The following is a 22,515-nucleotide window of genomic DNA, read 5'->3' as shown; positions in this document are numbered from 1 at the left end:
TCCATCAACCCACTTCACCTGGTGCACCACACCCCCAGAACTCACCTGGTGGATAGTGATGATTAGAATTGGGCTTGTAGCCCTCTTTTTGAAGAGGCAAATAAAGCTTCCTCTTGTTGGGTTTTTTGGAAGGGTGCTTGCACACCTCTTCCATCAGGCTTGTGTTTGCCTTCTGTGCCTCTTTTGATTTTTGTTGTTGGTGTGACTGATGTTAATATTATATTGTTGGTTTTTAAATTGGTTTTGGGTGGGGGGATGTTAGTGTAAAATACTTTGAATTTTTTGGAAAGGTGCTATATAAATATTCTAATACATAAATTTATTTATTATTTATTCATTTTATTCAAAATATTTCTATAATGCATAAAACTTGCATCTCCGGGCGATTTACAATTAAAATAAATTAAAACATCAAATCAATTAACAATTAAAATAATTCAAAACATTAAAAACCTAGTATTAAACCTTTTGGTATATTCATGAAGATGACACTGAGGCTAACAGTGAGAGAGAATAGCTTAGCCACAAGGTTTTCCCACATCCTTCCTGTTGGATGACTAGTTTTTACAAATTTGGAGTGTTTGTTTTTAACTTCTGTACTAGAACCCCTGCAATTAAAACACACCATTTCTGTTGTTTTGAGGTTACAAAATATGTGGAGACTTTACCCGTTTTATAACCACACTTTATTTCATCATGCCCAAGGACTGGCTTCTTAGACCACTCCTAGAGGGGTGGATCTGGCCTCAGGCTGTAGGTTGATAAGAGTATTGCTGTGCTGAGCCAGTTCGGTAATGGAGACGCGTCCCCTCCGGCGAATGAACTCGGCCACGGCGGTCATCTCCTCCAGCGTGATGTAGATGAACTTGCCTCGGTCATCGATGACACCTAGAGAGAAGGCCACACCGGAATAGAACTCCAAAGTCTGACACTAAATAATTTAATTACCTCATTAGAACTTCTAATCAGCCTGTCCCCAAGGTTTGCAAAGGGTTACAATGTATAAATATCAGGACTGCAGACTTTAATTGGTTAATTGGTACCAATAGGGTACTAAATGAGATTATAAATCCCACCAATTAATTGGCTCTTATTCTTGGCAAATTTGCCTGCATCACTCTATTAGAACTCAACACAGGAAAGGTCCAGTAGACCAAAGTCAACATCCTGCTTCCTTAGTGGCCAATCAAATTACTCCAGGAAGTCCACAAGCAGGGCATGAAGGCAATCACCCTCCTCACCCTTGCTTCTTCTCAGCAGCTGATATTCAGTGGCATATTGCCTCTGAACATGGAGGCTCTACTTAGCCATTGCATAAGAATCACTGATAAGACTTCTTCTCTATGCTTTGTCTGATCGCCATTTAAAGGCCTCAAAGTTGATGAGCACTGCATCTTGTGACAGCAAATTCCATGAATGAATTACAGGTGTACCCTGTTATCTGCAGGGGTTCCATTCCTGTAGATTTCCAAAGGTAATGAAACCACGGATAACGAGGCATTGGGGCAATGGGAATCGGGGGATTAGGTTCCTGCATGGGGAAAAGGAGTCTGAAAAACAGCGAAAACAATGGAAAGAAAATGTCATACTGTGCTCCGTTGGTCTCCATCTGTCCAGTAATGCCCCCCCAAACCGTCAATTTGGCCAATTTCCCACAAAAAAATCATGGAAAAACCCAAAGAGCCACAAAATGGCTCCTTTAAACAAAATTGTGACTGGAAATAACCTTGGAGGTTGCTTCCAGTCACCTAGGAACTGTGGATAAGTGGGTATTAACCCTTTCCGTACCCACGTAAGCCGAGGTCAGGTGCCTATTTCCAGACCGTGAATATGCAGAACTGCAAATAGCGGTATTGTGTACAGCGAGGTCTACCTGTATGGTCAAGACACTTGCAGGCCTGGGCGGGGGGGGGGAGAGCTAATGGTCCCCAAAGTTTTATCAGCGGCTTAAAATAAATATGATTAATCAGCTAAAGCTTGTCAAATTGGTTGACAGTTCTAATGAATACACAAAATATTTGAACAAAAGCTGAACTCAACAAAACAAAGGCTAAACCCTCACGCCCTACAAAAGAAGAGTCTTTCTGGATCAAACCCAGAGTCTGTCACCTCACAGTTCCACATAGCAGCCAGCTGATTTCTCTGGGAAGCCCAGAAGGTGGCACCTGCTATGCAGAGGTATAATGCCTCGGCATTTAGCGATCACAGCTAACACTCTTTGACTGTCCTGGCTGCTTCTGGGATAAAGTGATGGGAGGAGGGTGCTTGCCACTGGAGGGAAGCCAGGGTGGTGGGAGGAAAAGAAGGGCGAGTGGTGAGCTCTGCACACTGCCGGGGTGTGTGTGGGAAGAGTGGTGGGCAGTGTGCTCTGTGCACTGTTGTGGCTGTCGGTGGGGGGGGATGTTGGCACCATGGCACCCTCAGGTGCAGGCAGAACTTCGACTAGCCCTGCATAAGTTCTATGCAGCTTTTGTTAACCAGTAGCCTGTGAATCTGAGTATTCCCACTGGTATCTCTTTACACTAATATATCTTACTTTGAATGCACTTGCAATTTACTTTTATCCAACAGTTGAAATCTTATACACTGAAATGTAATAAAATGCCACTGAATAAAATTGAACAGAAAACCAACAGAAGATGTTCCGGCATGCCGCTCCTGTGATTCAGACATCTGTTTGAATTTAAATGAGACAGTCAAACCCCATAATGTTTTTGCTCTCACCTGTTAGCGTCCCATCTGCCATCAGGTCTTGTACTCTATTAATTGCATCCTGTTGAGGGAAAACAAACCAGTAAGCAACGCATATCATGCTTCCAGGTGCACTGGAAGGTTTTCAGACAAGACACCAGCATTCTTACACAGGCCTGCTGAGCGTTCATTTAGGGGACATTCAAATCATATCAATCTTTATTACGGCCGTAGGGAACATTCAGGAAGCACAAATATCAGCCAAGGCTCCATACTCAGAATGCTGCTTAACACAGCACTTCTCAAACCTGGACCCCCAGATGTTGTCGGACTACAACTCCCATCATCTTTGGCCACTGTGGCTGGGGATGATGGGAGTTGTAGTCCAGCACCTGGGGACCCAATTTGGAGAACCACTGGTGTAACATGTACCTGAGAAACTGTGGTCTGAACTGGGAGCCTCAGGGTCTGGGGCTTGGACTTTGCTAAAGTGAGTGTCCTAGGACTGTGTGCATTTTGGTTTCAGAGCGATCTTCAGGAGCAGAAAGGAACAGAGGGCTGCAGTATTGGCTCATGTGACTGGGAAGCAGTATGATGTCTCTGGATTGGCCAGGCCTGATATAAATACTACGAATCCACAAGAAAACACAGAAGTGTTTCAGGCTTTTTCGTTTACAGTAGTAATTGTAAAAAAGATGACAAAGGTGGACACGACAGATGCTTATAAAATTATGCATGGTGTGGAAAAAGTGGGATCAGACATATTAATGGAAGATAAGTCTATTAATAGTTACGAGGGCTATGTGGAGCCTCCAGGTTCAAGGGCAGTATAGCACTAAATACTAGCTGTTGGGGGATAACAGTGTGGGATGGATGCTGGATCTGATGAATTTTCAGCCTGACTCAGCACTTCTCTTCTAAGGTTATCATACTCTTATGTGGCTAAAGAAAAGTGTTTTTTCCTTCTCTCATGATACTTGAATTCACGGCCACCCAGTGAAACTGTTTGGCAGGCCAATCAGAACAAACAAAAGGAAGTATTTCTTCACGCAGGGCAGAATTCACTTCTGGAACTCACTGTCACAAAGTGTGTTCCTGGCCACGATACACTTTTCTGCATCGCATATTTCCCTGGCCCACATCACTGGTCACCACTAGCGAGGAAATGCTCAAAACATCTTCATGGGGCTAGTGTTCAAAAGCACTGGGAGATATTTAATTCAGGGTATGCATGTTTCACCAATAGCTATACGTTCCAAAAGACTGGGTCGGGGGAGGGATAATTACCTGCGTCCTGATGCCCAGATAGGAAGCCAGGTCTTCCAAAAGAACCACTTTGGCATTCTGTAGGAAGAGACAAGATTTGAAACTGGCTAGTCAAAAAAATAAATAAATTTGGAACTTCATTGACACTGACTGCACTGAAATATTTAGATGTGTGCACTCATTTTATTAATTTAACCTATTTCCAAAATATATGATATAGGAGACAGCAAACAGTGGTAATTCAACTCTAAGCAAGGAGACATTTACGGCATGCAGCGGTATTGTAAAAGAGCATCCAGATTTCGGAGAGCACCTTTAAATAAACATTTCATGTACTCCAGATCCAATGCTTTGTCTCCTTTTGTTAAAATGGCTGTACCTACAAAACCTGCTATATATATGAGATATATATGCATATGAAATATGAGAGGATTATCTTCCTTGGAGGCCTTCCGGAGAGCTGAAAGACCCATCTTTTTAGTCTGGCTTTTAATGATATTTAGTTTTAAATTTTAATTTGAATCTGTTTTTAAATGGTTTTTCATTTTAATTATGTGTTTTTTTATTTTAGTATAAACCACCCGGAGCCGCTTTAGGAAGGGCGGTATATAAATCAAATAAATATATTAAAAAAACAAATACAATATATTTCCAGCAGCTAGAATAGCATATGCAAGAACAAATGCAATACATACACCCTAAGAAAGGGAAAAGGCTTTAAAAGCTTGGAAACAGAGTGAGCTGGTTTAAGTTGACGGCCTGTGACGATCCAGCTAATCAGTATCAAATAAGCTCCGACATCTGGAGGCCAGAGGCTAATTATTCACCACACGCCTAACTGGGCCTGGTTTCTAACTCAGATGTCAGATACATAAATCTGGTATGGCCAACAATTTTCCGAGTCCTTTCTCTGTGGATGGTGAACCCAACATCTCTCCCTGGTGAAGAGCCCCTGGTGGCGCAGTGGTAAAACTGCCACCCTGTAACCAGAAGGTTACAAGTTCGATCCTGACCAGGGGCTCAAGGTTGACTCAGCCTTCCATCCTTCCGAGGTCGGTAAAATGAGTACCCAGAATGTTGGGGGCAATATGCTAAAAATCATTGTAAACCGCTTAGAGAGCTCCGGCTATAGAGCGGTATATAAATGTAAGTGCTATTGCTTTGCTGACAAGCCAGAGGCAGAGGACAGCCTTGGGTGGGGATGAAGAGAGGCAGGAGCCCAAAGAGAAAGGAGCCCTCCAGCCTCAGAGGCAAGATGCCCCTGAATACGGGTTGCAGGGGAGCCAGGTGCGGGCCGTGAACGCGCCTCGGGGCGGCTTCTTTAAGTGTCAACGGAGCCAGTGCTCCGTGCCGCCCAGCAGCCCCCCCCCTCCGCGGCGGGGAATTGCCTCCGCTACTCATCTGGCTGCCACGGAGGCGAGCCTCCAGCAGCGGCCAGGTGAGTGGCGGAGGCGATTCCCCGCCGCGGGGGCTGCTGGGCGGCACGGAGCACCAGCTTCGTTGACACGTAAAGAAGCCGCCCCGAGGCGCGTTCACGGCCCGCACCTGAGGGGAGCAGCAGCAGGAGAGACGGCATGCCATCCATGTGTGAAACAGGATGCTGGACTAGATGGGCTTCCTTGGGCCTGATCCAGCAGGGCTGTTCTTGTATTCTTAAGATTCATTCATGCGATTTCTATGCCGCCCTTCCAAAAATGGCTCAGGGCGGTTGATGCCTGGCACGTGGCCAACAGTGACATGGCTGCTGATCGTGGTATCATGTTCGTGGTATCTGCATGATGCCCTGGGTAAGCCCTGCCCTGTGGGGTCACCCATTGGCTCCCCGTCCTGTAGCACAAAGATCAGAAGGCAGGGGTTCTTAGCCCTGCCTTTCCCGTTGTTGTCGGACTACAACGCCCATCATCCCCAACCACAACGGCCAAGTTTCAGAAGCCTTAGAATAAGAAAGAGGAAGGCAACCTTGGCTCTCCAGCTCTTGTTGGAACTACAATTCCCATCATTGCCAGCCACAATAAACTGGGGATGATGGGAGTTGTAGTTCAAAAACAGCTGGAGAGCCAAGGTTGCCCAGCCCTGGTACTGGTCAAGAGGTTTCCTGCCTGAAGCAGGCCTGTCCTCAGTATTAGTTTCCCTGCTTCTGGTGTGTTTGTTCGTGCTTGCTTCGTTGCTATGTCTACTCAGTTTGGCTACTGAACATAAGAACAGCCCTGCTGGATCAGGCCCAAGGAGGCCCATCTAGTCCACCATCCTGTTCCACACAGTGTCCCATCAGATGCTGCTGGAAGCCCACAGGCAAGAGGTGAGGGCATGCCCTCTTTCCTGCTGTGACTCCTCTGCAACTGGTACTCCAAGGCATCCTGCCTTTGAGGCTGGAGGTGGCCTTTAGCCTTCGGACTAGTAGCCGTCAACAGACCTCTCCTCCATGAAGTTATCCAAACCCCTCTTAAAGCCACCCAGGTTGTTGGCTGTCACCACATCTTGTGGCAGAGAATTCCACAAGTTGATGATGCATTGTGTGAAAAGTACTTCTGTTTTTTTCACACAATGTATAATCTAAGGCCTGACCCTTGGATTCCTGGCTGTCTGCTCAGCTTGACCTCTGGCTACTGGCTTGATCCCTGAGCCCCGACTGCCTGCTTGGTTCTCCCAGTCCCAGCTTCTAGCCTGGGCCATCTAGGCTACAGACATCAACTACCTAGAGAGTGGCATGTTGGTGGCATAAGAATGTACTAAACGAGCAGCAGCCACTGCCCACGGCTTAGCCCTGACAATGGCTGGACTCCATTGCTTGGGTGATGGAGATGCGGCTCATCTCCCCAGGGGATGCAGATATCAAGCATGGAGGAAGAATCTCCCACCTGGCTGCCTTTAATGGAGATGGTCCCTCACCAAGGGCTCCTGAGTAAACTTAACAGCCATGAGACTGGTCCTCTTAGGGATCAGTAACCGGTCAGTTCTCCAATGGAGGGGAGTAAAAAGTGGGGTCCCCCAACTACTACTACAACAAATATTTATTTACTACTCTTCAACCAAAGTTCTCAAAGCAGTTTACTTAGAAAAATAAATAATACATAAACAAGATGGTCCCGTCCCCAAAGGGCTCATAGTCTAAAAATAAGCATAAGTCAGACACCAGAAACAGCCACTGGAGGGATGCTGTGCTGTGGACGGACAGGGCCAGTTGCTTTCCCCCTGCAAAATATAAGAGAACCAAAAGGTGTCTCTCTGCAGGAGTTCTGTATTGGGACTGTTTTTTAAAAACGTGTTCATACATGATTGGTAAGCAATGAAGGGGCCATGTTTGCAGAGGATACCAAATGTATAATGATACCAGGCCTATCTTATAGATCTGTTAGTAATCTTTACAACAGCCCTGCAAGATAGGCCTGCCTGGCATTATTATACATTGAGAATCATCTGGAGATCACGAATGGGAAGCAGTTTGATCATATGCTATATAAGTGCTAAGTATTATTGCTTCTACACCCCAAATCCCTGTTCCTAAAAGCCCAGGCGCATATATGAGAGTTGCAGAAGGCAATGTGATGGAAAAACACTTTGCACATGCTTAGAAGCTCTCTCCTGTTGCACGTTCAAGAGGTGCAGATCTAGCACTGAGAATGGAGCTCAGGATTGAGCCGTGGTTCAAATTAAGCTCCATGGACCTTTCAAAGGCAACAAAGGCTCTGACAGTTGGGGACACCTGAAATATATAGCAACAGTCAAAGGACCTCAGCTCAGTTTCTTGAGGGGGTAATATTTTTATTAAAGTTCTCTGTTCAAAATTTCACTAGTCGTCACAATACAATTTGCAGAATTCAGACTAATATAACAGCAGGATTTAGAAGATTGTATAAGAAGGGATGTGCAGGATTTGTCCATCCAGGCCAGTGTTCTGTTTTCAACAGTGGCCAGACCAATTTTTCTGGAATGCTCACAAACAGACACCAAACCCTCCCCTGCTTCTGGCCCCACAACAACTAGGATCCAAAGGTAGACTGCCTCTGACACAGAAAGTTCCATTTCGCTACCAGGGCCAGCAGCTATTAATAGACTCATGCACCACAAAGGTGTCTTTGTGATATAATTCTTTTTTTAAAATATCTGAACTAGCCGCCATAAGCATCTTCTCCGGCAGCAAATTTCAGACGTTAATTATGCTTTTTATTTCAGTTCCTTTAATGATTCTTCTCATATCCCCTTTCCTTTGTAAAGCATGATTACCCATCTTAAGCCCTTTGCACAACGCTGGCTAAAAATGTGACAAACAAATCTATTTTTGTTGTCTATTTCTGACTTTTATCTTAGGATGGAAAACAGCAGCTTAAAAAAAACAAAGAGGAAGACAGTATAGGGAAATGAAGCCACCACCATCTCATCAGAGAGAGCCCAACCTGACAGGCCCCCTAGTTACGAAGTCAGAGACAGTCAAGCTAGAGAACTGAGTATTATGGACTGAACATACTGAACTGGAACCAGTCCATGAAAACCAGTTCTCAGAGCTTGGAACTGCCAGGATTCTGCATGTCTTCTTTTTAAAGGGTAGGGGGTAAAACATACAGACCCCCTCCGTGAACCCAGAAGTGGAACAAGCTCCCACTCCCCCTGCCCCAGCTCTCACCAACTCTGCCCAGTTTTGCCCTTGTGCTGGCAGGGTCTCATTAGTGCAAGGGAACGGACAGGCTGGCAGGATTCCCCTCACTAAGTGCGGTGTACTGCCAGGGCACGGGTATAAACCCTCTCCAAAGACAGGATCTCTCTGGGCTGGCTCACACCGTCAAAAGTAATATCAGGTGTGGGCTCCTGTGGAAGTGTGTCGTGTACGAAGCAAACCCCTCCGACATTTACCTGAGAGGAGTAATCTGAGATTTGAACTCTGGCTGTTGGTCTTGTGTAAATGTTGGGTTGGTGGGCTGCCAATCCAAGATTGGGAGGTTTTTTAAATTCCCCACACCACACAGTTCTCAGGAGTGCCAGCAGGATGCTGGAAAAACAGTGCAAAGGAGCCAGCATGGTGTAGTGGTTAGAGTGCTGGGCTAGGACTGGTGAGACCCAAGTTTAAATCCACGAAACCTCCCGAGTGAAACTCCAGCCATGAAATCCCCAGTGTGACTCTGGGCCAGTCACTTCTCTCTCAGCCTGACCTACCTCATGGGGTGTTGTGAGGATAAACATAACCATGTACTCTGCTCTGGACTCCTTGGAGAAAGAGTGGGATGTAAATGTAAATTAATATTATTATTAATAATTAGAAGACTAGTGTTTCCCTGAAAGTTCAGTGGGGCTCACACTGAAAAGTGTGCAATGCACATTGCACCCAAATTTATACCAAATTCTTCGGTGTGTTGTAATAGCTGCCAACACAAGTCAGTGTGTTGTTTTCTCTTCTGCCTTTCTTTCTACCTTCTTTAGAAAAGCGATTTGTTAGCAAAGGTTTTGCAAAGGTTTAAGGTCTCCTGTTTTCCGTTTGGCTACGTGGGAGGGAGAGCGACAAGCTCTAAATGGGGTGATTCAAGTTTTCAGGTTTGAAATCTGAAGGGCGAAAACACACAGAGGAAGCAGCAGCAGTGTCAAAAGGTTTATGTGACCTTTAGGTTGAAAGATATACTTTGAGAAGGTGAAGAAAAAAAAGCCAGAACTGCACAGGCTAAAAATGATCATACACTCATTAACCATAGTAAGACAAAGAGCAGAGCAAAAAGCTGAGAGACAAAGATGGGATCCCCAGCTCAGTGTGGGGACTGGAGACGGGTGGGGATTTGCAGGGCAGAACTGAGAAGGGTGCCCTGGATACCACCCCTCCTGCCCGCTGTCCCCTACAAATGCCTCCTCCCAGACTCTGCATTACTATGGACCAAGACATGAGTATCTGTTGAGAGAAATAACGGATAAAGAAGTGCTTGCACCTCTGTGTGCATGGTGCTCCAAAGCAAGGATGGGCAGAAACCAGATGGGGTCTATTGGCAGACTGGTGGTGGAGCTGCAGCATATTAGCATGGGTCTCTGACTCTCAATGGTGGGATATAACAATAGCAACGGCAAAAAAGGTTCCCTTGCTGCCCCAAATCCAGGCTGCTGGAAAACAAAGGAAGTTTGAGGGCAAAATGTAGGAGTTGGGATTTGTATGAAAGCAAACTCCTGGGCTCGGCATGTGCTCAGGGACACCCTGAACTATATTTATTGATTTGTTCAATTTCTATACCGCCCTTCCAAAAATGTCTCAGGGCGGTTTACACAGAGAAATAACAAATAAACAAGATGGCTCCCTGTCCCCAAAGGGCTCACAATCTAAAAAGAAACACAAGATAGACACCAGCAACAGTCACTGGAGACATGCTGTGCTGGGGTTGGATAGGGCCAGTTACTCTCCCCCTGCTAAATAAAGAGAATCACCACGTTGAAAGGTGCCTCTCTGCCAAGTTAGCAGGGGTGACTGCTATATAGTCTATATCTTCCCCTCTGACCCACTCTTTTTGAGGTCAAAAGATGAGTTCTAGTGAAAAAACACAGGTTTTTTTTGGTGAAAAACACAGTTTTAGTGAAAAAACACAGAAAAAACACAGCAGACAGGCTGCCCATTATCCTGTTTGCCTTTATAAATGGATTTGCATCCTGGACTTTCATCAAAGAGGTTTGGGGATGTTATCACAGCTTACCCTCACAACAACCCCTCAAATTAAGACAGTAACTTGGCCAGGTCTCCAAGTGGGGTCTCTACAATCCAAAGCCAACACACTATCCATTATACCACATTGGCTCTACAGGTGGTCTTTTACAAACTAACCTTTATGGGGTAGCTCGTTATGAGTTGTATGCAGTGGGGACCAAGGCCAAGAAAGCATCTTTACCTTCTGACAGTGGTTACCCAGTGGGCCTACAACCAACACATATTTCACACTGCCTTTGCCAGATCCAAGCCTGAAGGTCTACCTGCTATAGGCTGCCAGCTATGATTTTTTTAAAAAAATTTAATTTAAAAGTTTATGCAATTTTTAAAAATTTAATTAAAAAACTAGCATTTGAAATGTACAAAGTAAAACAAAATCATTCCACTCAACATGAATACTACTGCAAACATGATTCTAAAAGTTAAGAAATAGAGACCAATTATCTGAGCAATTGTTCTCCAGTCTAATCCCCCCTTTTTATTATTCAATTTATACCCTGCATGATCGGCTAATAAGGCTGTCACAGCAGCTTACAAAATATTAATTAAAATTTTTAAACAATTTGGAACCAGCAATTAAATAACGGAAAAAAAGCCAATCCACAAAACCTGGCCATAACCCATTAATTTCTCATTTTAGCTCTTCCAAACAGTTTTCTTAACCCATCCTGAAGCCAAAGGAAATTTAGCACACACTCTCATTTTAAAGCTGTTTTGCAGCTGTTAAAAGATTTGGTACAACAGACCTCTCTCTGATGCTTTTACTAGAATATTTCAGGTCGTTCAAAAGACTCAAGCCACCGCATTCCTCTCTGCCTCTTTGTTACATTAATTATTCTTTCCTTTAACATTTCCCCATGATTGTTGTATGCATTTATATTCTGAACACGCATGGCAGAAATCCTCACTTGATATTTTAAAAAATAACTGTTTTGATTTCATAGAGCATTTCCCCTTTAAATTGCATTTTCTTGGTATTTATGGTTGGCTGCTGGTTTCTGTTATTGCCCACAGTATTTTATCTGTTTTTATGACATTTTATTACACTTTTTTGCATTATGTTTTATTGTAAATTACCCTGAGTTTTGAAGAGTGGGGTATAAATACATTAAATAGAGAAATAAAATCAGCATTGGGTAGATGACACTTTTGTGGACCATTGGGTAGATGACACTTTTGTGGATCAGATGTCCTCGGTGACAATTTAAGGGATGCCACAACCTCATTGCTCAAATGTAAAGAAGGAAAATGTGCACATTTCCACCCAATTTAAAAGTGTTGCAAAGCATGTGAAATAAACATAACCTGTCTGGAGTTATATATACTCAGGATCACTTGTAAACCAAGTTGCTGACCCTCACAGATGCAGCATCAGCACAACAGGGACCCACCACAGGCTGGGTGGATGTTGCACATGTAGGAACCAGTACCCAACTGGGACATGATCCTGGCCAAATGTAGAATTCTATGGGCAAAGGTTTACATGCTCAGCATAACTTCTAAACTGGGCCTCTCACACAGAGGTTACAAAAAACATAGCTAGGGAGAGAGACTGGGGAAGTTTCTTCAACCACTTCCCAGTGTTTGAACATTGCTTTGTATGTGGAAAGGTCCAGGTTCAATCCCTGGCATCTCCTGAAGATCTCTGTGGCTGGGCAGATCTCTCTCTCTGCCTGAAACCCCGGAAGGCCGCCGGCAGTCGGAGCCGACTGCACTGGGCTAGATCAGGGTTGCCATATTCTGGCTTTCCAAATCTGGGTGCCTAATTTGCAAATCATGTAAATTGGCTGGAAAATAATTTCTGAGCAGACTAGAGACTGCATGTTTTGCTCCATAACTCCACTTCTACAAGGGCTTTTAAGAAAGAAAGAAAGAAAGAAAGAAAGAAAGAAAGAAAGAAAGAAAGAAAGAAAGAAAGAAAGAAAGAAAGAAAGCTGAAATCTGGGAGAATCTGGGTGAGATGCATAAAATCTGGGTGAGACCCAGAATTTCAGGGGATATGGCAACTCTAGGCTAGATGGATGAATGGCAACCAGGGCTAAACAGTCAGCAGTTTGTGACTGTTGCCAGGACTAGGCAGTCAGAGCTGTGTACAGCCCCTTTGGCTGCAGACAGGAAAAACTGGATCCCCCTGAGATTATTGCTGAGGAGAAAGCTGAGCGCCTAAAGAAAACTGGAGGAGTGAAGCCATTGTGAGTTTTATCAGACAAATTCCCTGTGTCTGAACACACCCACCATTTCTCTTCTCCTCCACCCTATGTAGCCTTGATAAATTTCTAACTCTGACTGCCTCTTCCTTAGAAGATATTAGCCCTTATTCATGTCCCAAGATAGCTACCTTCATCCCTTCCCTTACATCCACACACATACTCAGCACACATTTACTGAGAAGACCTCAGGCTGCAAACCCACAACGTTTAATATCCAAGGTGCGCTAAGCAGAACCCATAAATGACACCATTTTGGCCTAGAGGGCTGAACCTTGCAATCTACAGACACCAATTAAGAGTTCTGTTACTGTGCAGGGTGGCTGAAGGTGTGAAATTGCAAGCAAAGCCAACACAGTTCACCACATAGCAATCAGGCTTCATAGCAAATATCAGCAACCTGTGGTACAGCTGCAGTGCAAACTTAACTGTATACATGACATTTCCCTTTGGGTTATAGGAAGATGGCTTGATTGTTGAACAAGAGATTTGTAGTATCGAAACCTATTTATTTATTAAAACCAAATATTCAGGAATGAAGCGAGGTGTTGGAGGGGAGTGAGAGTAACCTACCTTAATGTAGTTGAGAAGTTCAGTTAGGAAGCTGTGGGACTGGACACAGCAAGAAAAAAACAATTATTAATTAAAAGAGTAGGAAGGACAAGAAACTAAGACTCTGTAATCGTGAAAGACAACAGACAGAACATCCAGCTCCTATTAATTTATGTCAGCATGAAAAGGCCTTAGAATGAAGTATCCTGAAACCTTGGTGGGCTATGATTGTGGGTTTCCAAGGGCTGATGTCATGAGGAATGACTGGAAGGCTACCTCCACTTCTAGAAGAACTTCAGCTTACAGTCACCCACCCCACTGCATTTCATGGAAAGCTCTAAAGCAGGGTCAGAAGCCATCCCCTCTCCCCACCCACCCCAAATGCAGGTTATTCCTGGGCCAAGCTTTATCACGTTCACATGCTATGACATCAGCCCAAGACATTCCTGAAGCAAGCTCCTAGATGGTCATATGCCAAAATATTCTCTGTGGGCTTGTAACTTAAAACTTATGTCTGGAACTTACTCCTAGACCCCCTACCCCACCCCCGAAACCACACACAATGGGTTCTCATACTTGGGTCACCAGATGTTGCTGGACTACAAATGCCATCATCAGGCTGAAGGAAAGGAGATGGTGGGAGTTGTAGGTCCAACCCCTGCCCTCTGCAGTTCTTCCTCCCCCTCCTCTTTTAAGCCCCCCCTTCAAAACAGGAAGCCTTAGGTCTAACCGGCAACCGAAACTTAGCTTCAGTATGGGTAAATGCATAAAAATCTTAGGTAGCCATACTGATCCATGAAAGGGAAGGAAAAAATCCAAAAGCCACAGCATGGTAATACCTTTGTTAGGACCAATTAAAATCTAGTAACTGTAAGCCATGAGCAAGCATTTAAGTTCTTTGGAACTCTTCTTTAGAATGGAGGTGGTTTTGCGTAACCTCCATTCTAAAGAAGAGTTCCAAGGAACTTAAATGCTTGCTCATGGCTTACAATTACTAGATTTTAATTGGTCCTAACAAAGGTATCACCATGCTGTGGCTTTTGGATTTTTTCCTTCCCTTTCATGGATCAATATGGCTACCTAAGATTTTTATGCATTTACCCATACTCAACAAAAGTTGAGAGAGAGAGAGAGAAAGTTGGGCACGATAGTTTGTAAGATAATTGTCTGCAGTTTGTAAGAGAATTAAGATGAAGTGCAGAAGATCTTATGTAGACTCAATTTGATTAGTCTCCGTTAGATGCAAGATGGCGTACAGTAGCATTGAGGGCTACAGGAACAAAGAACGCACACCTCCATAAATATTACCTCTATCTATGTGACACATATATGCAAACATCTTTGTATTCTGCATTAAACACGTACAAACCTGCTCCCACCCCCCGCCCCAAAACAAAAAAGATCCAAACCCAGCCTGGGTTTCATTCTTGCTGTCACTAAACGGAGACAGTGTTTAAATATTGAAATGTGACAGTGATAATATTCTCTCTCTCTCTCTCTTGCATGCCTGGTGGGACTGTATATTTGTTCCGAAGTACTGGCCAGGAAATACTACAGATTATTCAGACAATGACTGATACAAAGTTAGTCTGGATTCTAACACTGCACTCTTGGGATATTTCAAGAATATGGTTGATTCCGAAGATGGTAGCTTTGGCAAGTGCTCACTCCTCCCCAAAATAACCATTTGCTAAATTGAATGCTAGAAATAATCAGAACTGCCAAGGACCACCGCACTGGCTTCCTAAAACATTGCAGATTATTACCTCTTAGTGGGTATTATGTCTGTTGGTGGGGGGGTGGGGGGAGACTGATTTTTCTAGTTGGCTGCAGAGAAGGATTTCGATTTTAAAGAAGCATGTTTCTTGGAAGATTTCCACACTCGGCTTTTAGACTGCATCTCCTCCGGAATGGAGGGGGTGCGTTAACATTTTGACCAGAATTACCCCTAAGTCCCTGTGAGCTATCAGGGAGCACTTCACACACAATTTGGGTTCTTCACTGCACGTTAGAATGCAGCCCGATTCATATCTGGGGTAAAGAAATCCACTTTTTGCATTGGGGTGTGTTTTTTTTGGCAGGTTCGAATTCTCATAAAAGCCTCGCAGTAAACCCACGGTAAAGCCCACTGTCTGGGAAACCTCCTGGAATTTTGGAGTTAGAAATATGAGATAACATGGTCTCTCATCATTACACACTTGCTGTTTGATCTCTATCTTTATAAACAAACTGTGAGAAAAGAACCACCCATTGATCTATACGCATGCACAAAAAAGATGGGGGGAAGCCATTTTGATATGTGAAACGATGGCTACAGGGAGAAGGCCAAATGAAATGAACGTAGGAAGTTTTAAATCAATCATGACCACAGTTTGCTCTCTTTAATGGAAGAAATGACTTCACACCGCCCCCCGCCCCCGCCGTCTTCCAGCTCATTCTGCACATGTGCACCCAAGGGCAGAATTTGGCTTGTAATATTGATGGGCTCCAACAATCAACATGAAAGAGGACTGGGCTAACATTATGCTTTTTGTTCTATGATTCAGCAGCAGTGGCCACTGAATACATTATTACACCCCTGCAGAGTGTGGGTGTTGAATTCTCAATATTCTGTATGCTTAACGCTTTTCAGACCGACCTACAATCTAGGCACAGAAGCTGCTCGGGGCCCACTTTGAATACAACTGATTTGCGACCAGCTCCTATCTAAATGCATAGAATGACAGACGTTTAGAGTTGGAAGGGGCCGTGGAGGTCTTCTGCAGAAGCCCTCTGCTCAGCGCTGCACCTGTGCACCGTCATTTGCAATCTGCTGAGCCATCCTTTGATTTCCATCTCTTCTGCTCTGGAGGGATCTTTACACAATGGCCAATGTGATGGGCAGCTCACTGTCAATGTTAGGGACTCATCGGGGCTGCTGTGCAACTCGAAAGGCAGCCCCGACTGTGTGGCATGAGGGGGCAGCCCTGTCGAGCTACACAGCTGGGGTCGCCTTTCAAGTTGTGGAGTAGCAGCCCTGGCAGGTCCCTAATATCGACATGGGGCTGCCCGTCATGTTGGCCACTCTTCTGGCCCATCTAAGAAATCTCATTCCTGGGCTGACGGGAATGCACCCACATACCCCTCCGCCCCACTTCACTCTATCCCCTGGCTCTTGCATTCTTGGCTTCAGCTCTAGGAAGCCCTATTGCAGCCCTCCTCCCAGCTCCTCACAAGCTGGGCCCACACAACCGACCTCTTCCTCCGTCATGGCTTCATCCACTCCTTCTTCTTCCACCACAAAGCTCTCCTTTAGTTTAAGATACTCTTCATGACTGCGTTGCTCCTCCTCTTCCTTCGCTTTCTTCTTTTCTTCTTCCTGAGGGGGAATCGTATTGTTTATTTTTGGTATCCTACCTAGATGGCTTGCAATGTATCCGACATAAAATTAAAAAATCACTATTACAAACCAACAAGATGCCAATGAAAGGAGCCCAACAACTGCATTAGTATAATCTCAGTCAGACGAATAAATATCAGGCCATATACTCCCTCACAAAAGAAATAAGAAGTCAGGCAATTAATGTCCTGACAAAACAGACCCTTTAATTTCATATCAACACAATTTCTGCGTACCTTTCAATGGGGAAGTACTCAGACTCACCAGGAGAACAATGAAGGAGCACCAGGCAACTTGTCTCTGATTTTGTACTCTTCATTTTGCAAAGGGTGCAACATGAAGCAACTCTCTCTCTTTTCCTAGAGTTGCTAATCAACAGAAACAAAGCTCTCACTGAGCAAACACCCGCATTGACTTCTACCGAAGAGGAGACCGGCAGTCTTATAAAGCAAACACTCTTGTCTGTTTGCATGAGCTCACCTTGAATAAGCTGCGCAGAACAGGAAGTCCCTGCCCCTCAAACCAACACATTATTTTTTTCTTTTATCAGATTTGACCACGATCTGGTGCAAGATCAGAAGCTAATTTCTGAAATCCACAAAGATGCAATCTCTATTCCTACTATGAGGTCTGGGTGATTTTAGTGAGCATAATTAACGTATGAAATTCATTGGCATAGGGTGTTAAGATAAGTCTCACAGCAAATAAGTTAAACAAGTCAATGGCAGATATGCAGCTTTGACTTGGGAAGGAGAGCTGGTCTTGTGGTAGCAAGTCTGAATTGTCCCCATTGCTAAGCAAGGTCTGTCTTGGTTTGCATTTAGATGGGAGACTACATGGGAGTGCTGTAAGATATTCCCTTAGGGGATGGGGCCATAGCTCAGTGGAAGGTCAAGTGCGTGCTTATATGCAGAACATCCCAGGTTTACTCCCTGGCAGCATCTCCAGGTAGGGCTGAGAGAGACTCCTGCCTGAAATCTTGGAGAGCCGCTGACAGTCAGTGTAGACGAGACCGAGCGAGATAGACCAATGGTCTGACTCGGTATAAGACAGCTTCCTATCTTCCAAAGATGGATTCTCAGTTAATAAGTCTAAAAAGTACTGACATACATTAGTCAAAGAAGAAACGGTAGGAGATCAGGCACCATGGTGTAGTGCTTGAGTGCAAGGAGCAGGGAGAGCAATGTTCAAATTCTCCTTTAGCCAATGAAGCTCACACTTTGACCTTGGCCCAGTCACGTTTTCTCAGAAATAGAAAATCCTATTTCCAGACAGATAAATCAGCAGAAACAGGAAAAATCTTGACATGCCTCTCCCCAACCCCACCAACTGGGCATGATGGTTAAACAAAATATGGGACATTACAATTAAGGTGAAATTGACCAATAATATCAGAAGGAACAATAAATTATTATTATTACATTTATATCCCGCTCTTCCTCCAAGGAGCCCAGAGCGGTGTACTACATACTTGAGTTTCTCTTTCACAACAACCCTGTGAAGTAGGTTAGGCTGAGAGAGAAGTGACTGGCCCAGAGTCACCCAGCAAGTCTCATGGCTGAATGGGGATTTGAACTCGGGTCTCCCCAGTCCTAGTCCAGCACTCTAACCACTACCCCACGCTGGCTCTCTATGTGAGCCCATTTGACAATGGCTGACATTCTAACTAAGGAAGTAGAAACGCCCAGGGAGATTTTATTTATTTACTTAGTCTATTTGTATACTGCCCCATACTCACATCTCTGGGCAGTTTACAACAAATATAACTTAGACTGAAACAGGAATTAAAACAGTTCAAAAACAAGCCACAGTTCTACAAATCAAGTTAAAAGCGTGGGTGAATCAATGTGTCTTGATGATCTTTTTAAAAGCTGTCAGAAATGCGGGAGGCTCTTATTTTGGAAAGGAGTACAGTCCAAAGCCTTGGGGTGTCAATGGAGAAGGCCCATCTCTGAGTAGCCCCTAGACAAGCCGGTGGCAATTACAGACAGACCTCTCCGGTGCCCACACTGTAGAAGATTTCCAGAGCAGCACAGTGCAGAGTATAGAGAGTGAGAGGGCAATTTTCTTTGATACCTGCTTCCTCCAGAAGTGCCCTGCAATGCCCAAAAACATGTCCCCGAGAGTCATCCATCAGGGACATATTGGGAGGCAGCGGGGGGGGGGGGGCACTGGACATTTCTGAAGGAAGCAAGGATCAGAGAAAATCGTCCTTTTACACTCCATGCTCTGCACTATTCCGCACTGTGTGCATATCTTCCTGGAGCATGTCTGTTTCCTTAGGATGTCAGTAATAGGGATGTGCACGGACCGCGGAGGCGCAGTCCGACGCCGTGTGTGTTGCTTTAAGGGCGGGAGGGGTTGTACTTACCCCCCCCCGCTGCTTTTCCCCCTCCGGCGCTCCAGTTTTCAGCAAAATCTTCGGGGTGGCAGCAGTCCTCCCTGCCGCCCCTGCCCCCTTGTTGTTGGCAAAATGCGGAAGTAACATGTGCCCACGCGCCCATCGATGACATGCGCGCGCACCCTGCGCACATCACAGTGATGTGTGTGACATGTGCGGCGGTGGGCGCGTGGGCACGTGTTACTTCCGCATTTTGCCAACAACAAGGGGGCAGGGGTGGCAAGGAGGACTGTTGCCGCCCCGAAGATTTTGCTGAAAACTGGAGCGCCGGAGGGGGGAAAGCGGTGGGAGGGGTAAGTACAATCCCTCCCACCCTTAAAGCAACACACACACCCCGGCGACAGTCCACCGGACCAGCAAACCGGTTTGCAGGCTTCCAACATGGCCTACAAACCGGTTCGTGGACATCCCTAGTCAGCAATGGTCCCTAATCAAGCAAATGATTTCCTGAAAGCTCTCGGCAGTGGGGACTGTCTTCCTGGGTCACATCTACATCCTTAGTTAGGCTGCGGCCATTTTTTTTAAAAAAAGGGAACTATAAGTTTATGCAACAAAGTCATCATAATCATGTTTATTAGGTAATGCCTATCTATTAATTAAAATTTTATGGGATAATACTTTATGCATTTGGCATAATATAATATAAATTGTTTTATTGTAAATGTTAAGAAACTGTTTTTTCTTTACTTCTTTGCTGATAAAATGAATAAATGAATAAAAATAGAAGTGTCTGGGGGGGTTGCATCCTGTTCCCCATCAGGAAATAACATTACCTTGAAGTGAAGTTTCTGGAGGCTGAAATGACTTCTAAAATGCAAGTGTGCTACTGATGTGTGCTTTTGAACTTGGTGAAAATCCACTCTGTAGCTTTAAAATTACAAAACTAAATATTCCTATTTTACTCAACGGAGAGAACTGTATGGACAACTATGCTCTGTTCCTCCACTAAAGCAGATTTTGGAAAGGAAGAACAGTATTGGCCCAGTGATGCTGGCCGTTTACTCCTGTTTATGATAATGGAGAAGAAATTGAACTTAGGGGGCATGTGAAATTAGGCACATATCCCATGGGTCCTATTCCTCCCCCATACTCAACAAGGGGAGGCTGTGTCAAGATATCTCCCCACCCCCAATATAGAGAACAAATAAGTACATACCGATATGCAAGTAAGCTGGGAAAGACTGCTTGAGTGAACCAGTAATGCGTTTTTTCACTGAATAAATAAAGGGTTCTGGAATGTATTAGTAAATATATCCTCCCTCCTGAGCTTGCTATGCAGTTTGGAAAGGAAGTAATGAGCTTTTTCTTTTAGCCAGAGGGAGGATTTCCCTCTTCCCTGACTGAAGGGGAGGGTGGCTACATTCCCTCCCAAGTTGTGGGAGGATTGCTTGGGTGAGCTTGATAGATGGATGTACGTTGCCCAAATAAGAACTCTGGTGTGTGGTAATAAATGTCCATCTATACATTTGTATGACATATACACAGTACGCATGCCAGGGCATAACCCTGTAACATTTGGTTATGGAAGTTTCAACAAGCTTGGATATTCTAGGATTAAAATTCCTTCTATGTCAGGCTTTTACAAAGTCACTCATGCTCTAAAAAGAAACCAAATGGTAAGTTAAGGCTCCTGTCTCAACTTCTTTTGCACCATCTAAGCAGTAAAGACTCACATCTAGCCTCACATATTGTGCTCACTTCAGCACAGTCATTTTCTACTACAGTCCAGACCATTTATTTGCACAATAAATATCCATATACTGGATGATGCAAAACTCTTGCAGTAAGAGGAGGGAAAAATTGATTTTTACCTTCATGCAAAGCTTATCTTCAGCAACACAGTTTAATCTTATTTTATTTATTATTATTATTTACATTTTATATCCCACTCTTCCTCCAAGGAGCCCAGAGCGGTGTACTACATGCTTAAGTTTCTCCTCAGAACAACTCTGTGAAGTAGGTTAGGCTGAGAGAGAAGTGACTGGCCCAGAGTCACCCAGCAAGTATCATGGCTGAAAGGGGATTTGAACTCGGGTCTCCCCAGTCCTAGTCCAGCACTCTAACCCCTACACCACGCAAACCTAAATCTGCTGTGGTTGAAAATTCTAAACATTTTAATTCTGACAAATAACCTCATGCAAAGTTTATCTCTAGCTGCAGAACCCAAATCTCTGCATGCTCCATCAAAAATAAAACTTGGGACATTAGTGGCCAACATACTGACTAAAGTTGTGCATGCGTAGCCAAAACAAAAGCGCATGCACAGTGGTAGTAGCATTCCCACTTCTGAAGTGCAGGGGCTCGTGTGTATGTTTAAAAAATGTTTGCTGATCTCTCTTTCCCCTGGAATTGCTCTGTGCAATGTGGGGCATACATTGTCCCATGTTGGACAATGCTGCACCAAGCGTTTCTGACTTCTTTTAAAGCCATTCAAGCTGGTGGCCATCACCACACCCTGCGACGGAGAATTCCATAGATCAATTATGCCCTGTTTGAAATAGTACATCCTTTTGTGGGTCCTAAATTTCCTGGCCCATCAGTTTCATAGTTCTGGTATTGTGAGAGAGGGAGAAAAAATTGCCTCTCTCCACACTCTCTCCATAATTTTATAAGGCCTTTATTTGGGTGTGATCAGAACATCCAACTTGCAGACTTGCGCTGGCTATAAATTCTAAACATTTAATTAATTCACTGCAAACATGATAAAACTCAGTCTGGTGTATGTTTGCTAATGATGAGGGTCTTAGTCACCTTGTCCTTAGGAACACAGGAAGCTGCCATATACAGAGTCAGACCATTGGTCTATCTAGCTCAGTACTGTCTACACAAACTGGCAGCGGCTTCTCCAAGGTTGCAGGCAGGAATCTCTCTCAGCCCTACTTAAAAATGCTGCCAGGGAGGGAACATGGAACCTTCTGCTCTTCCCAGAGCGGCTTCATCCCCTGAGGGGAATATCTTGCAGTGCTCACACTTCTAGTCTCCCATTCAAATGCAACCAGGGCGGACCCTGCTTAGCTAAGGGGACAAGTAATGCTTGCTACCACAAGACCAGCTCTCCTCTCCTTCCTCTTGCTGACTTGAGTGCTGCTCCATCGGAGCACACACTTGTCCCAATGCTATGGGGTAGGCAGTGTTGTCTCTCATCACATCAGCCTTATAACCCCTCCAATATACAGCCAGGGGCATAGCCACCGTTGGGCAACTGGGTTCAAAGAACCTGGGTCGCGGGCCCAACATGCCCCCCGCCGTCTGACATCAGATGCGGTGGGGGCTGGTTTAGCTCCTGTACGGCCCCGTTCGGGAGTTAAATGGCCATCGCTGCATTTGCAGCACAGTCAGGAGTGGATCTTCC

The 22,515-nt window shown here is 44.7% G+C and overlaps 1 protein-coding gene across 2 annotated transcripts in view; it reads right to left on the bottom strand.

The window, feature by feature from the left end:
- Window positions 1-314: 314 nt before the first annotated feature.
- Window positions 315-22,515, bottom strand: part of DDRGK1 (DDRGK domain containing 1) — a 43,553-nt gene continuing 21,352 nt past the window's right edge. The window contains exons 5-9 of one of the 2 annotated variants that reach the window (XM_053257754.1): window positions 16,619-16,741; window positions 13,405-13,443; window positions 3,979-4,035; window positions 2,725-2,773; window positions 315-888 (exon numbers count right to left, since the gene is read on the bottom strand). In XM_053257754.1, coding sequence (XP_053113729.1) covers window positions 716-888; window positions 2,725-2,773; window positions 3,979-4,035; window positions 13,405-13,443; window positions 16,619-16,741 — 441 coding nt within the window. In that variant the 3' untranslated portion in view covers window positions 315-715. Of the gene's footprint in view, window positions 889-917; window positions 1,551-2,724; window positions 2,774-3,978; window positions 4,036-13,404; window positions 13,444-16,618; window positions 16,742-22,515 lie in introns of those variants that run through there. The other variant, XM_053257755.1, reaches the window with a different exon arrangement.

Source organism: Hemicordylus capensis, chromosome 5 (assembly GCF_027244095.1).
Source record: "Hemicordylus capensis ecotype Gifberg chromosome 5, rHemCap1.1.pri, whole genome shotgun sequence".
Classification (NCBI taxonomy): Eukaryota; Metazoa; Chordata; class Lepidosauria; order Squamata; family Cordylidae; genus Hemicordylus; species Hemicordylus capensis.
This window is presented reverse-complemented; position numbering and strand designations above follow the sequence as displayed.